General features: G+C 38.9%; 1 protein-coding gene across 6 annotated transcripts in view; it reads left to right on the top strand.

Moving 5' to 3' along the window:
- MTNAP1 (mitochondrial nucleoid associated protein 1) overlaps window positions 1-10,397 on the top strand; it is an 11,894-nt gene extending 1,497 nt beyond the window's left edge. For 3 of the 6 annotated variants that reach the window (XM_077163706.1, XM_077163708.1, XM_077163709.1), the window contains 4 exons: window positions 999-2,536; window positions 8,374-8,481; window positions 9,086-9,193; window positions 10,238-10,397. In XM_077163706.1, coding sequence (XP_077019821.1) covers window positions 999-2,536; window positions 8,374-8,481; window positions 9,086-9,193; window positions 10,238-10,260 — 1,777 coding nt within the window. In that variant the 3' untranslated portion in view covers window positions 10,261-10,397. The other 3 variants (XM_077163707.1, XM_077163710.1, XM_077163711.1) reach the window with 3 other exon arrangements.
- Window positions 10,398-13,011: the final 2,614 nt, after the last annotated feature.

A 13,011-nucleotide genomic window follows, 5' to 3' on the forward strand; every position in this document is an offset into this window, starting at 1 on the left:
TTTGATAATGCAGGCATACTCAGAGTAGACAAGTCCTCTGCCCTCTAGAATTTCATAAAAAGACTATGAAATGTAAAAAATAACATTCAGCTGAACTTTGAAATTAACATTTCCTTTTCCTGACTAAAGAAAAATGTAGAGGTACAAATGCTATGTGATAAAAACTTTTTACATTTTTTTGTAGTGAAAAATTAACAAAGATAGCAAAATAAACAAATTGCTAATAACCCAGTATTCTACAGATACACAGACCTTGCCTTCCCCCATGTATATGTTTGTTTATACATCGTACACAGATTTTTGGTGTATTACCCTTATGTTAACTATTAGTAGAGTTTTGTTATTTTTAGATAATAAATATAAATGGAAGTTCTAATATTTTCCTTCTGTACCCAGTGGATCGTCCATATTCCACTTTAGAAACCACTTCTCTAATCAGTTGCCCTCAAATCCTTGAAAGATGTATTTAAGGTTTTTACCAATTTCTTTATGTTGATGTGATACCTAGTTGAGATGCTGTATTCTTAAATACCAATCAATTTATTCATACTGGTATTTTGAACATTATTCCCTCTCAGCTAACCATTAATTTATCATACATAAGTCTTTTGGCCTTGCTCAGCTCCTTGGTTAGGGATGTTGAAAAATCTCTTTAACTTTTATAAATTATTAGTTTTGGGAAGATTTTAAGAAATATGAAGACCAAGCATAAAAAGAGTTCATCTCAAAATCAATCTATGTTTTCTATTTTCTGCTTCTATAAGAAACAGAATGGATCAAAATACATATTTTAAAATTTCCTTCAACCTAGGTGGTTCCAAATGAATTTAGAAAGTATAATATATAGGGTGGGCTCAGCAGGCAGAATTCTCGCCTGCCATGCTAGAGACCCGGGTTGGTTCTCAGTGCCTGCCCATGAAAAAAAAAAGTATAATATATAAAGTACTGGTAGTTGCTCTACAAATTATGTGCTCCTTATAATCTTTTACCTTTTTCAGGAAAAGGATGAGTGATACTCCACCCAGAATGGAAGTATGTCCTTATTGTAAGAAGTCATTTAAACGATTAAAATCCCACTTGCCATACTGTAAGATGTTAGGGCCAGACATATCTGGTGATCATAAAATTTGTCAGTCCAAGTCAACTACACTACCTCGTGCTAAAAAAATGAAGGCGCCAGTCAAAGACTCAATTAAAGCTACAGAGACAGATTTACAGAGAAAAAGTGAAGGAAGAAATACTGAATTGGTAAGGAATAAATCAGAAAGGACAGTTAAGTCCTTGCCTTTATTAGCTGTTGGTTTGGAAAGAGCAAGTAATATAAAGGCAGATGAAGACATGAAGAATCAAGTTCAACTCTTGTTAGAAAATACTGAACCAAAACTTGCTTTCCAGGACGAGACAAAGCCTCAGTTTTATGCATCAGAAAACGCCTCTCCTAAAAGAGAGGTTGCCAAAGATGTGCCTAAGTCAGGGGAAAGTAGAAGTAATCTTTCAGAATCTGAAGGAGCTTTACTGATTGGCACAATGGAACGTTCGTCATCAAATCAAGATAGAAAATATTCTCCAGACTTACCTACTGACATACAAACCACTTCTGCTAATCTGAAATTGGACAAAATTAATCCACTACAGCAGGAGCTTCAGCTAAAGTTATTAGATGTGCCTGTTGGTGATTATCATCACAGTTGTCCCATGAATGTCAGTGACAGGGTTAAAAAAGTAAGAACATTACTGTCGAGCAGTGAAAGAGCCTCCAAAGCCACAGATCACCTCTCACAACTCCCCACTAATAAAAGAAACTCTGAGACTCAGAAAAAGAACTCACAATCACAAATTTCAGGCCAGAGAGCAAGCCCATTAGGTAAAATCCAAGTTGAGGAAAACCAGGACATCATATATGGCATTCAGGAAAGAGGACTGAACCTTGGAGTAGAAGCATGTGGAAACAAAGGAAATGCAGAGAAAAATGTATCTGTGGTAGAAATGCAGGAGTGGACTTCCGTGAGCAATGACTCAAATAACTTCAACAGTCATGATTCACCCAGAGAGAAGAAATTTCAAGATGAAAATCCAAGTTTCAATTTGTTCACTCTAAAAGAGACAATTTGCAATGAGTTTGTTTCTGTATCGCAGTCACCTAATCAAAGTCTTCCCTCTCTGGCTATAAAATTTCTTCAAGAAGAGAAATCAGAAGCCTCTAACCATAGTCAAGTCACTGATGTAAAGGCATTACTGGAGAGCAAGGAGCAGTCTTCTCTGGAGCCCAAATCTGGCTGTCAGCCCCAGGCATTACATATTGGATGCCAGCAGTCTTTAAATTTGACCCAACATCACACTTCTGAAAACACCTTTACCAATCATATTGATACTGCTGACAGAAAGACCCAGACCAGCTCCATGGGGCTGGAGTGGTTTCCAGAACTCTACCCTAGTTATCTGGGACTAGGGGTGTTGCCAGGGAAACCTCAGTATTGGAACACAATGGCCCAGAATCCTCAGCTCATCAGTCCCCAGGGGGAAAGACTTTTACAAGGTAAACAAGCTCATTTTCCAGGGCTTTTTAACCCATTCAGAATACTGTGCCATTTGGATAAATAAGGTTCAGAATACTAATATTTTCACTCATTTAGCTTCTTTTTACCTAGGCAATCCAGTGCACCAAACTTAAATTGTTCTGAAAACATTACTTCTTGCTCCAGAAGTCAGTAACGGTGATTTCTCACTCTCCCTTTCCTTCCACCATGATCTGGAGATTGGTCTGGGGCAGGCTGGTAAGGGTCCATAGCAGTTGAGTTTATCTATTAGGAAGAGACATGGCTGGTAGGAATTGAGTGAGTGTTGTAAAGTACAGACTTTAGAAAAGTATAAAGACCTCAAAAAGTCCACCTAAGAGCAACACTGTTTACAGTCAGACCTGGACCAGGTTGTGTAGAAAACAGGTTCCAAGTTTGTGGTCAAATGCAACATCTAGAAATTTAAAATAATAAGAAAGGTATAAGCAGAAGCTATTTTTGGAGCTGGGGCAGGACAGAATTGGCCTGGGAGGAATGGCAGTCAAGGCAGATAGGTAGAAGTTGGGGTTCATTATTGAGCCAGTGAAGCCAAGAACCAAGAAAAGAGGACATGGCCAAAAATATGTAGAAGTCCATGAACTAGAAAAACTAGGCCCCCGCAGTTAGAACTGAAGAATGTGGTTCCAGAACTTCGGAAAAGAATCGGAGAGCTGATCCTGAGATGTGAGAGATGAGGTAAGAAGTAGGACTTGAGGAAAAAGACTGGACATCAAAACTATTCCTGCTTGTGAATCAGTCTCTTTAGAAACTTAACTCCTCATTGCTTAATGGCTAGAATAGATTGACAAGGTAATAGGACTGAAGCCCCATTTAGGAGCCAAGAAGTTTCCTGATAGTAGTTTCATGTGTCCTTACCTTTTTCGCTGAATCTTATCTCATTACTAGACTGTCTCTCTAATAAAATTTGTTCATTTCCCTCACCAGAAAACATTGTTTTTTTTTTTCTCAGATTTTCTAGGAATATGGTTTAAGGTAATATGCATCTCCTTTTCTTGATTTAATTTTCAGTAGTGCTTTCAGATTTATTTTTTGTTTGTTTGTTTGCTTTTTATATGGGCAGGCACTGGGAATCAAACCCAGGTCTCCGGCATGGCAGGCAAGAACTCTGCTATTGAGCCTTCATGGCCCCTTTCAGATTTATTTTAACAGGAGACCGACCTATCACAACACTTGTTCAAGGTCTCAAAAGCATTTTTTTTAATATTGTAATTACCTCTTTCTAATGGTTTTCAAAATGGAAATGTATGAAAGAGCATTGCTAGTTATAGCTGTATTGTCTTCAACTGCATCAGTAGATACAGGTATTTTTATTTTTTTATTTTTTTACATGGGTAGGCACCGGGAATCAAACCCGGGTCCTCTGGCATGGCAGGCAAGCATTCTTGCCTGCTGAGCCATCGTGGCCCAATACAGGTATTTTTAATAACCAAGCCCTCTTTAAAAGTCTCAAGGTCAAGCGCCTTCTCCATTTTAAACATAGAATTTAATATTAACATCTGACTGTATTTTCTTATTTAGGCCTCAACCCTGAGGGATGAGCAGAGGGATTTGATCTCTATTTCACAAGTGATGAAAAAGGCACAGAGATAATAAGTGATGTGTGCAAGATCATGTTGCCAACAGGTAGAATTGAGAGTAGAATTTAGCTTCCTGAATTCTAGTTTAATCCCTTTCCACTCAACCAATTTGTAGAAATTAAGCCATGACTAGAATACAAGATATTTGTCATCTTTGCACTTGTCTGTTTTTTTCAATTGTGTAAGCACACCCCATAATAAATTTACAGATAGAAGGATTTCTTTATTTTCTGTACTTTCTTTTATAGTGCTTGAAACTATCCCTGATGTATTCACTTTTCATTTTAGAGGAAGACTTAGTATGTATTAAGTGATGACTTTGTATCAGTCATTACACAAGGTGTGTTACATATCACTTCATTTAATCCTGAGGTGCTATCACTGTGCTTTCCACTGTTATAAATGATGAATCTCAGCCTCAGACAGAATCAGGATTCAAATCCAGGTCCATCTGAATCCTAATTCTGAGGTCTTTTAATTGTCTCAAGCTTACTCTTTGAGGCTGTTCATCGTCCATCAGTAGGGTAGCTGTGGAAGGCCCACCCTCTGCCTCTGGGGCAAACTCATCTTCTCAAGTAATTGGGTGGGTCCGCTCTCCTAGCTGGAGGTCTCCTGATCTCAGGTCCTCCATGGTTCTGCCTATGAAGACATCCTATCTTCACTTTGTCCCTCTCCTGAGTCTTTTAGTCCAGACTGACAGTGGTTCCATTTATACAGCTCCCACAACGCTCCTGTTGGCCTTCCATGCAGTAGGCAAGGATCATGCCCATCAGACAGAAGGGGTTTCCACAAAACCTTCCTGGATAACACCATCTCCAGTCCTGGCTTTTTCTGAAATAGCTGACTGATTCCACATTTGGCCAAATCCTCACGTGGGGCACGATTCTCTGGGGTCTCCCTTCCTGGAAGCCCAGAATTTTCCAGAACATTACCTTCTGGTTTCTTTGTACCCAAGAGTTCAGATCTCAGCTATCTCTTTCCTGTCACATTTTGCTATAAGCTGCAAGGAGAAGCCAGACTGCACTTTCCATATTTAATTTGGGAATCTCTTCTCTGAATATCTGAGTTCATGGCTTTTAAAAATCTGACTTTCTGTCTAAAGCCAGCAGTCAGTTTTGATAAATTTTTACAACTTTAAACCAAGGGTCGCCTTCCTTCCAGTTTGCAATAATGCATGCCTCATTTCTATCTAGAGCCTTGTCATAGATATCTTTACAGTTGACATTTCTATCAATAGCCTCTTCAAAGCATTCTAGGCCTTCTCTATCAAGCTCCTCACAGCTTTTCCAGAACTTTCCCCTTATCCATTTAAAAAGCCATTCCAACATGTTTGGTATTTGCAAACCACAGCAGTACCCCGCTTCTCTGGTACCAAAATCTGTTCTAATTTCCAAGCTACCAGAATGTGAAATACCAGACACAGAATGGCTTTTATAAAGGGGAATTTATTAAGTTGCAAGTTTACAGTTCTAAGACCATGAAAAATGTCCAAATTAAAGCAAGGCTACAGAAATGTCCAATCTAAGGCTTCCAGGGAAAGATTCCTTGGTTCAAGAAGGCTGATGACGTTCAAGGTTTCTCTCTCAACTAGAAAGGCACATGGATATGGTGGCATCTGCTACCTTTCTCTTAGGGTTTTTTGTTTCATAAAGCCCCCCCCCCCCCCCCCCCCCCGCCAGGGGTGTTTTCCTTCTTCATGTCCAAAGGTCTGCCTGCGTGGGCTCTCCTGGCTCTGAAGCTTTTTTCAAAATGTTTCCTCTTTTAAAGGATTCTAGTAAACTAATCAAGACCACCTGCGATGAGTGGAGTCACATCTCCCTGTAATCAAAGGTTGATAGCCGGTTGTGTGTGTCCCGTCTCTGGAGATAACTAATCAAGTTTCCAACCTACAGTATTGAATAGGGTTTAAAAGAAATGGCTGCCTCCATAAGAGGATCAGGATTAAGACATGGCTTTTCTAGGGAACATAATCCTTTCATACCGGCACAGTAGCCATGGGAGATATTTGAGAAGGAGCACATTCTAGGGAAGGGGCTTAGAATAGTCAGGATAACCTGCAGTCAAAGATATAAGAGGTCAAATCGTGTGTCTGAAATTCAGACTAAGCCAGAGGTATGGACATGAAATTTGAGAGAAAGAAAGATTGCTTGAGAATTTGCAGCAGTTGTAGTAGAGAGTAGAGCCATTGGTCACTGGATGTTTAACCATTTAAGTTGGGTAAGGGCATTAACACTGGCAGGTAAGAGACAGTGTCTGGGAGATGGGGTGGCAGAGGATGTGGCAGTAAGTATAGCAGTTCCAGGTCTACAGACAGACTGAGTCCACGAGTGGGAACCCAGTCATACTCTGAGATGTAGATGAGAATGCAGAACACCTGAGCAGCAGGCAGAAAGACGTTGTAAAAAGCAGTAACAGGATTTCTCTGGCTACTGAGCATGCCACAGGCTTCTTCCATTATCTCTGCTCAGGGCCTGAACCGCTGTCATTCCAGTAAGTTTGTCTTGAACCTGTAGCTAGAAGTAAATAGGCTCAACTGACTGGAGAAGAAAGATGAGAATCAAGGAGCCACACATTTCCTGACATGCTGAGAAAGTGGTTGTACAATTGCAGTTTTCATGAAATCATTTCTCCCCATCTTTTTCCTCAGAATTTTTCCCAAGATGAATGAGATATATTGTGCTTTGTTTTTTAAGATCTTCAGCTCTACCTCACAGGAAAATTATCTTGTCATTTCTTAGAAGCTAGCATAGTTCTTTTCATTGTTATTTAATATAAAAATGATAATTTAGATAGTATTTTTACATCCACAGCAACTTTTATCACATCTGCTAAAACGGTCATAGATATAAACCTGCTAGACCAAGCCAAGACCAGAGAAATAGCAATAGTGTAGAATATCTCCCTGTCATCAAACTTGAAGAAAAATAGGTTCCAGGAAAAAAATATATAGCATAAGCCCTCCTTTTTTAGTTATTTGTATATTAAGCATAAAAAAAAGTGTTTGCTGGCCAGTAATAGTAATGGGGAAAAACAAGATACATATACTGCAGGTGGTAGTGACAAATAGCAGTAGTTAATACAACCCAGTAGTAGAAAGTTACGTTTTGTTACTCAGATGTTTCGCAGAGGATAGAAGATAGAAATGAGTCATTTAATTAAGCATATATATGATCATCTGGGTAGCATATTCATCAGGTTACAAGTATGTTTTGGTGTTTTGGATAATCTGCCCTTCCTGGCACAGACATCCCTTGGATTAAGAGTTGGGGAAGGAAATGCAAATCAAAATCACAGTGAGGTACCAGTTCGCACCCACTAGAATGGCTATTATTTAAAAAAATAGACTAACTAGTGTTATTAAGGATGCAGAGAAATAGGAAGCTTTATCCTTTGTTGATCGGAATGTAAAATTATGCAGCCACTGTGGAAGAGTTTGGCTGTTCCTTAAAAAGTTGAAGAGAATTACTGTGACCCTACGTTTCCATTCCTAGGTATGTAGCCAAAGAATTGAAAGCAGGGGTTCCAACAGTTGACTGGTATACCAGTGTTCATAGCAGCACTAATCATAATAGCCTAAAGGTGGAACCCATGCAAGTGTCTGTCAGTGGGTGAATGGGTTCAGAATGTGGTGCATACTTAACAATGGAATATTCAGCCGTAAAGTGGAATGAAGTTTTGAGAGATGCTGAAATATGCCTGAACCTTAAGAACATCATGCTGAGTGAGAGAAGCCAGGCACGAAAGGACAACCATTATATGACACCATTTACATGAAATATCTAAAATAAACATAGAGACAAAGGAGTACAGGTTCCCAGGCATTGTGAGAGTAGGGGGATGGGGAGTCCTTGCTTAATGGATACAGACTGTTTAGGATGTTGAAAAAGTTGTGGAGATTGCATAAAGGATTGCACGTCATTGTGAATGTACTCAATACCACTGAATTATACACTTAAAAATGGTTGAAATGGTAAATTCAAGTAATATAAATTTTACCACAATTAAAAAAGAAAAAAATATATGTCTTGATCCCCAGGGTCAACTTTTTTTTACCAGAATAAAGTGTTTTGCCTTTCCACACGTAAGAGTTAGCTGCAATCCAACATAAAGATCATGAATACACCTTTTCCTGAGACCTAGCCCTGGGAACTTTCAACACAACTTTGGGAAGGAGATTAATTTAATAGTACTATCACAGTGACTTCTGTTTGGAACCACAGTTCCTTTGTTGGAAAGAAGTTCAACGGATATAAGAATTTGGGAATCTCCAACCAGACGCACAATCTCCAACTTCCCTCTGATGAAGCTCCTGGGAGCTGTACAAAAAGGTGAGGCTGGACTTACTTTTTGTGTTCTCTAACTGGCTCCATGCATGTGGAGAAGTTTCTCTTGAGCATGTCCATTAGAACCAGGCTAAAGGAAAGAAAAATGTTGTGTAGTCTTCTGTTTGTCTTTTTTCGTTATGGAATTTGTCATAATTGGAAACACCAAACCTAACAGCAGCTACCTTTTATTGAACCTTTATTGTTTAATACTTATTCTGTGCCCTTCTCTGCCATCTATCCCCATCTCTTCCTTGGCCACATTGATGGTGACTTGTTCTGAAGCCAAGACCCTAAACCTCAAGTTAACTAATTTTATTAATTTCTTCCACTAAACGTTTTAGCCAGGCCTCCCAAAATAAGAGTAACTAATTTGAATTTATTAGGGTTAAGGTCTTTTGTATTTTAAACCTTTTCATCTTGTTAAAAATATGTATAAATATGGTGGCTTGGACTAAATCTAAGATTACTTCCAGCTCTTCCCATATTATGTGTAAATTCTTTGAATTACGCTTTTACCACCCAAACTAGCTGGGATAACTTGAACTCCCAGATAAAGGCCCCGTGTTACAGTCTGCTGTGACAAGGAGACACGTTTCTCTTTAAACAGGATGGACCCGGTGCAACAACACCCTGAAGAGGAGTGGAGTTGGAGGCATCACAATGCTCTTTACAGGATACTTCGCCCTTTGTTGTTACTGGAGTTTCAGGCATCTGAGTAAGCCTTCTGGGTTTTTTGGCCTAAATTAGGGGTCACATCCCATTATAGGGACCTCCAAAGGAGTCTCTGAATTGCCTTTCTTTTTTGCATGGGCAGGCTCCCGGAATCGGCCCAAGAGATGCTAGCATGGCAGGCGAGAACTCTGCCTGCTGAGCCACCGTGGCCCGCCCTCTGAATTACCTTTATATTACAGTTTTGCAGTATCTGACAAGCCCCAGTGAATGAGCTATTGCCTGAGGCTCAGTGTTTTTCTGTTTTAACTAGAGGTTTTGGTTATAATGGCCTTCATGAGATTTGACTGAATTTACATAATTACTTCTGTGCTCCCTTTAATACTGTCACTGGTATACATTTTTTTTTCTCCTTAAAGCTGTCTCCCTACTAGATGCTTAAGTTCTCCTCCCTGATGACTTTTTAATTCCTAAGAACACCTTTTGAGGATTGAAACCAAACACCTTTATACCCCAAAAGAAGAGAGACAGAAAATAGCTTTCTCTCATTAGTGTGTCTAAGGTTTATAGCTGTCTGAATCTACTTTTACTATTACAAAAGCCAACACCCTCCAGTCATGAGCTTCAGCTTGCACTTTACCAGAAGAAAAATACCTGTATTTCATTTTTCTTTTAATTCCAGTTCACATTCATTTTAATTTTTCAAATAGGGTATTATAAAAATATGTCCTTCGAGTTTCAAAAAACATAAGGAAAAGATAAAAAAAGCCCAATACTTTAATATGAAAACTTTTGGTATAGGGGTACAAGATAACCCTGAACACTAAATATAGCACAATTATAATTCTCAAAATGTATAATCAGACTTCTAAAAAAAAATCCAGGTTTGACCCTAATTGTATTTTTTGGCTAACTCGGTACCCATTAAGCTGAAGGGCACATCAAGCAGTCTGGGATTCCAGCAGACTCCCACTGGTATGTAGGTGCTGTTGCTTGTGTAATATAACTGGCCACTGTTGAGAAAAAGAGACAGAAATAGTCCATAGCAGTAGGCTCTTGGATCCTTACATTTGTCTCTGTTTATCTAAAGAGCTACAACGTTGGCGCAAATAATGTTGATCTGGACACCACTTAAGAAAGCTTTGGAACTCCGAGGAGAAAACGGTGGCGGCGATCGCAATACACATTCAATGATTCAGAATTGTATTGGACAAAGAGAGAGAGTGCAAATAAAATTATTGGAATCTAAATTATAAAAGAAGTAAATTTTATGTGGACAGGTCTGGTTCTGTGGCTTGCTCTCAAGTGTCCAAGATATTGAAAAGGTTTCAGTTTTATTTAATCATAAAGGCTGATGTTACTCAAGGAAACATGAGGCTGACAAATTCCATCATTAAAATTTTTAGAGAGTGATTTTGCAATTCTCAGTAAAAAACGCTATCTCAATTTAAAATCTTTCTCCCTCAAATTGTCCCCTAAACATTGGTGTTTTACCTTTCATTTATACCAGGTACTAGATGACATATATACTGATAAAGGATAATATCTAAATTGACAGAAATTAGCATTTTTCAGGCCCTTCCTCTTGGGAAGCTCCTGCTGGTCCTTGACCAGGTCTTGACAGGTATGAGAGACAAAAGCATGCAGACAGAGTAGGATTGGGGACCAGAATTGTAGGTGAACAAAAACTAACAAATATTTTAAAAGCTAATTAAAATAGCACACTATATGGAATGTCAATTGCCTTTTATATTTCTTGAGTATAATAGTGGGCAAATGATTTCTGTTTATCATCTCTTCTTGGAAATTTTAGAATCCCGCTCCTATATCCTCTCAAAAGGAATAAATTCCTTTTACTTTAAAGTTTTCTGCTAGTGTCTTTTCCCTCCATCAAAAGATTCAGTACCTTTCTAATTTTATGACTTCTATTGAATCTTTGCTATCTAGAGTTCTTGGATGCTTACAGATATAAAAACCTTTAAAGAATCAATTTAATCCAGACAGCAAATTATGTAACTTAGTAGGACTTCATTTGTCTGGGCTATAAAATAGGGGTAATGATACCTACCTTGGAGAGATTTGGTGAGATTAGAAGTTTTATATCATTTCCAGCAAGGACAGGTACTAGAAACTAGATAATAGCAGCTGTTCTAAAATGTCCTATGGTATTTTATTACATTACAACAAATTCTAAACTTGAGCCAAGCAATGAAGGCCCCATTACAATTCACACTACCCTTAAATCCAGCTAGCAGTTAGGTACTTGTTGTGTTAGCCATTGTGCAAAGTTCTTTACATTCATTTCTTCTTAACACCCACCCTGTGAGGTGGGTACCATCTAGTACATTTTATAGAATGACAAAGCAGGCTTGAAGAGGTTAAGTAACTTACCTAAAAGCTGTGCCCTTCTGTGCGTAGCAGCTCTGGCTGGAGCTGGGATTCACACCCCCAAAATCTGACTCCTGGGCTAGCATTCTTATAGACTGCAACCTGTAGCTCCAGGCAGGGCAGGAGTTGTCTGTGCATTGGCCAAAGGCAGGATGGCAGTACCCACCTCTGACCCTGTATTGTTACTCCTCTCTAGTTCTCTGGAAGGCTCAGTTTAGCCACCCCCCCACCTTTCTCAGTAGATTAAACTGTATTCAGCTTTGATTAATGTGGTGGCATAGATGGTATAGCATTAAAAGTTCTATGTTAGTGTACCATCCCCCCCCCCCAGGATAAGCCTTTTTGTGTGTGTCATCTGCTTCCCATAATATCCTCACATGAGGAATGCACAGAATAGATTTTCAAATTTAAATAAGCCATACAGGGAAACAGCCTTCATGCTAAAGAAAACCATTTGTTTAATTGCCAGTATGTAGCAACAGTTGAAGCCATGTGCAGGAGCACTGCCATGTGCATCCTAGAATTGTTGGTAGCAGCACAGAAGCGAAACAAAATATGATAATTGTGTATTTCCCATATACTTTTGGACTTGATTTCACATATATTTTGCTCTTCCATTTCATGGATAACTCCTGCCACAGTCAGCCTTCAATTCTATTGTATTTTTGGTAGCTCATACACTTAACAGGATAAAAGAAAGTAAACAGATGGAGTCGTAAACTTCTGTACCCCAAGTCCTATTTAGGATGGCTGTTCATGCTGGCATGTCAGGAACAGAGAATCCCAACCATTGGGTATCTTCTCTAGAAGGTCTTCAATTCCCCAGACCATGGGTTATTTTGTGATAAATCCTACCAGTTGGGTTTTACTGCACTTACTGGCATAATGGCCCATTTTTCGACACTAAAAGAAAAAAGGTTAAAGGCATGATATTGTCTGTGAATTCAAATCCCAAGAGAAAAATCTTGAATTTCTGGGGAACCATAGACGATAGCTAGCTTTGGAAGGAATATGATAGTTTCTGCTCATAAATGAAGCTACATTCCAGGACCTTGACATTCAAATCCAACATAACTACCCTGGAGAACAAGAGTTTAGGCTTTGAAAGGCCAATAAAATAAAATGTACAGGAAAGCCAAGAGTTCTCCCTCCTTTACTTTATACTGAAATAACTGTCCTCTTGCAGAAGAGGGGAACAAACTCAGGACAATTTAGAAATTGTCTCTTGAAAGTATAAAAGATGACTTTTTTTTTCTTCCTAATAAACTCAGAAGATAGCAATAAAGAAAGCCAAGTTGCTACATTGCCACCCTTACCAAACATCCCCTCCCTTCACCCAATCTTAAGGACATTATTTATAAATAACCCAAAATTAGTAAGCTGCAGAGAAGGAAATGATGAATACTTAACTAGCTTTTTAAAGAAACAGACATCTCTTGTCTGGCAAGAGACCCTAAGTTCATGAGACCTCCGTGC

Source organism: Tamandua tetradactyla, chromosome 6 (assembly GCF_023851605.1).
Source record: "Tamandua tetradactyla isolate mTamTet1 chromosome 6, mTamTet1.pri, whole genome shotgun sequence".
NCBI lineage: Eukaryota > Metazoa > Chordata > Mammalia > Pilosa > Myrmecophagidae > Tamandua > Tamandua tetradactyla.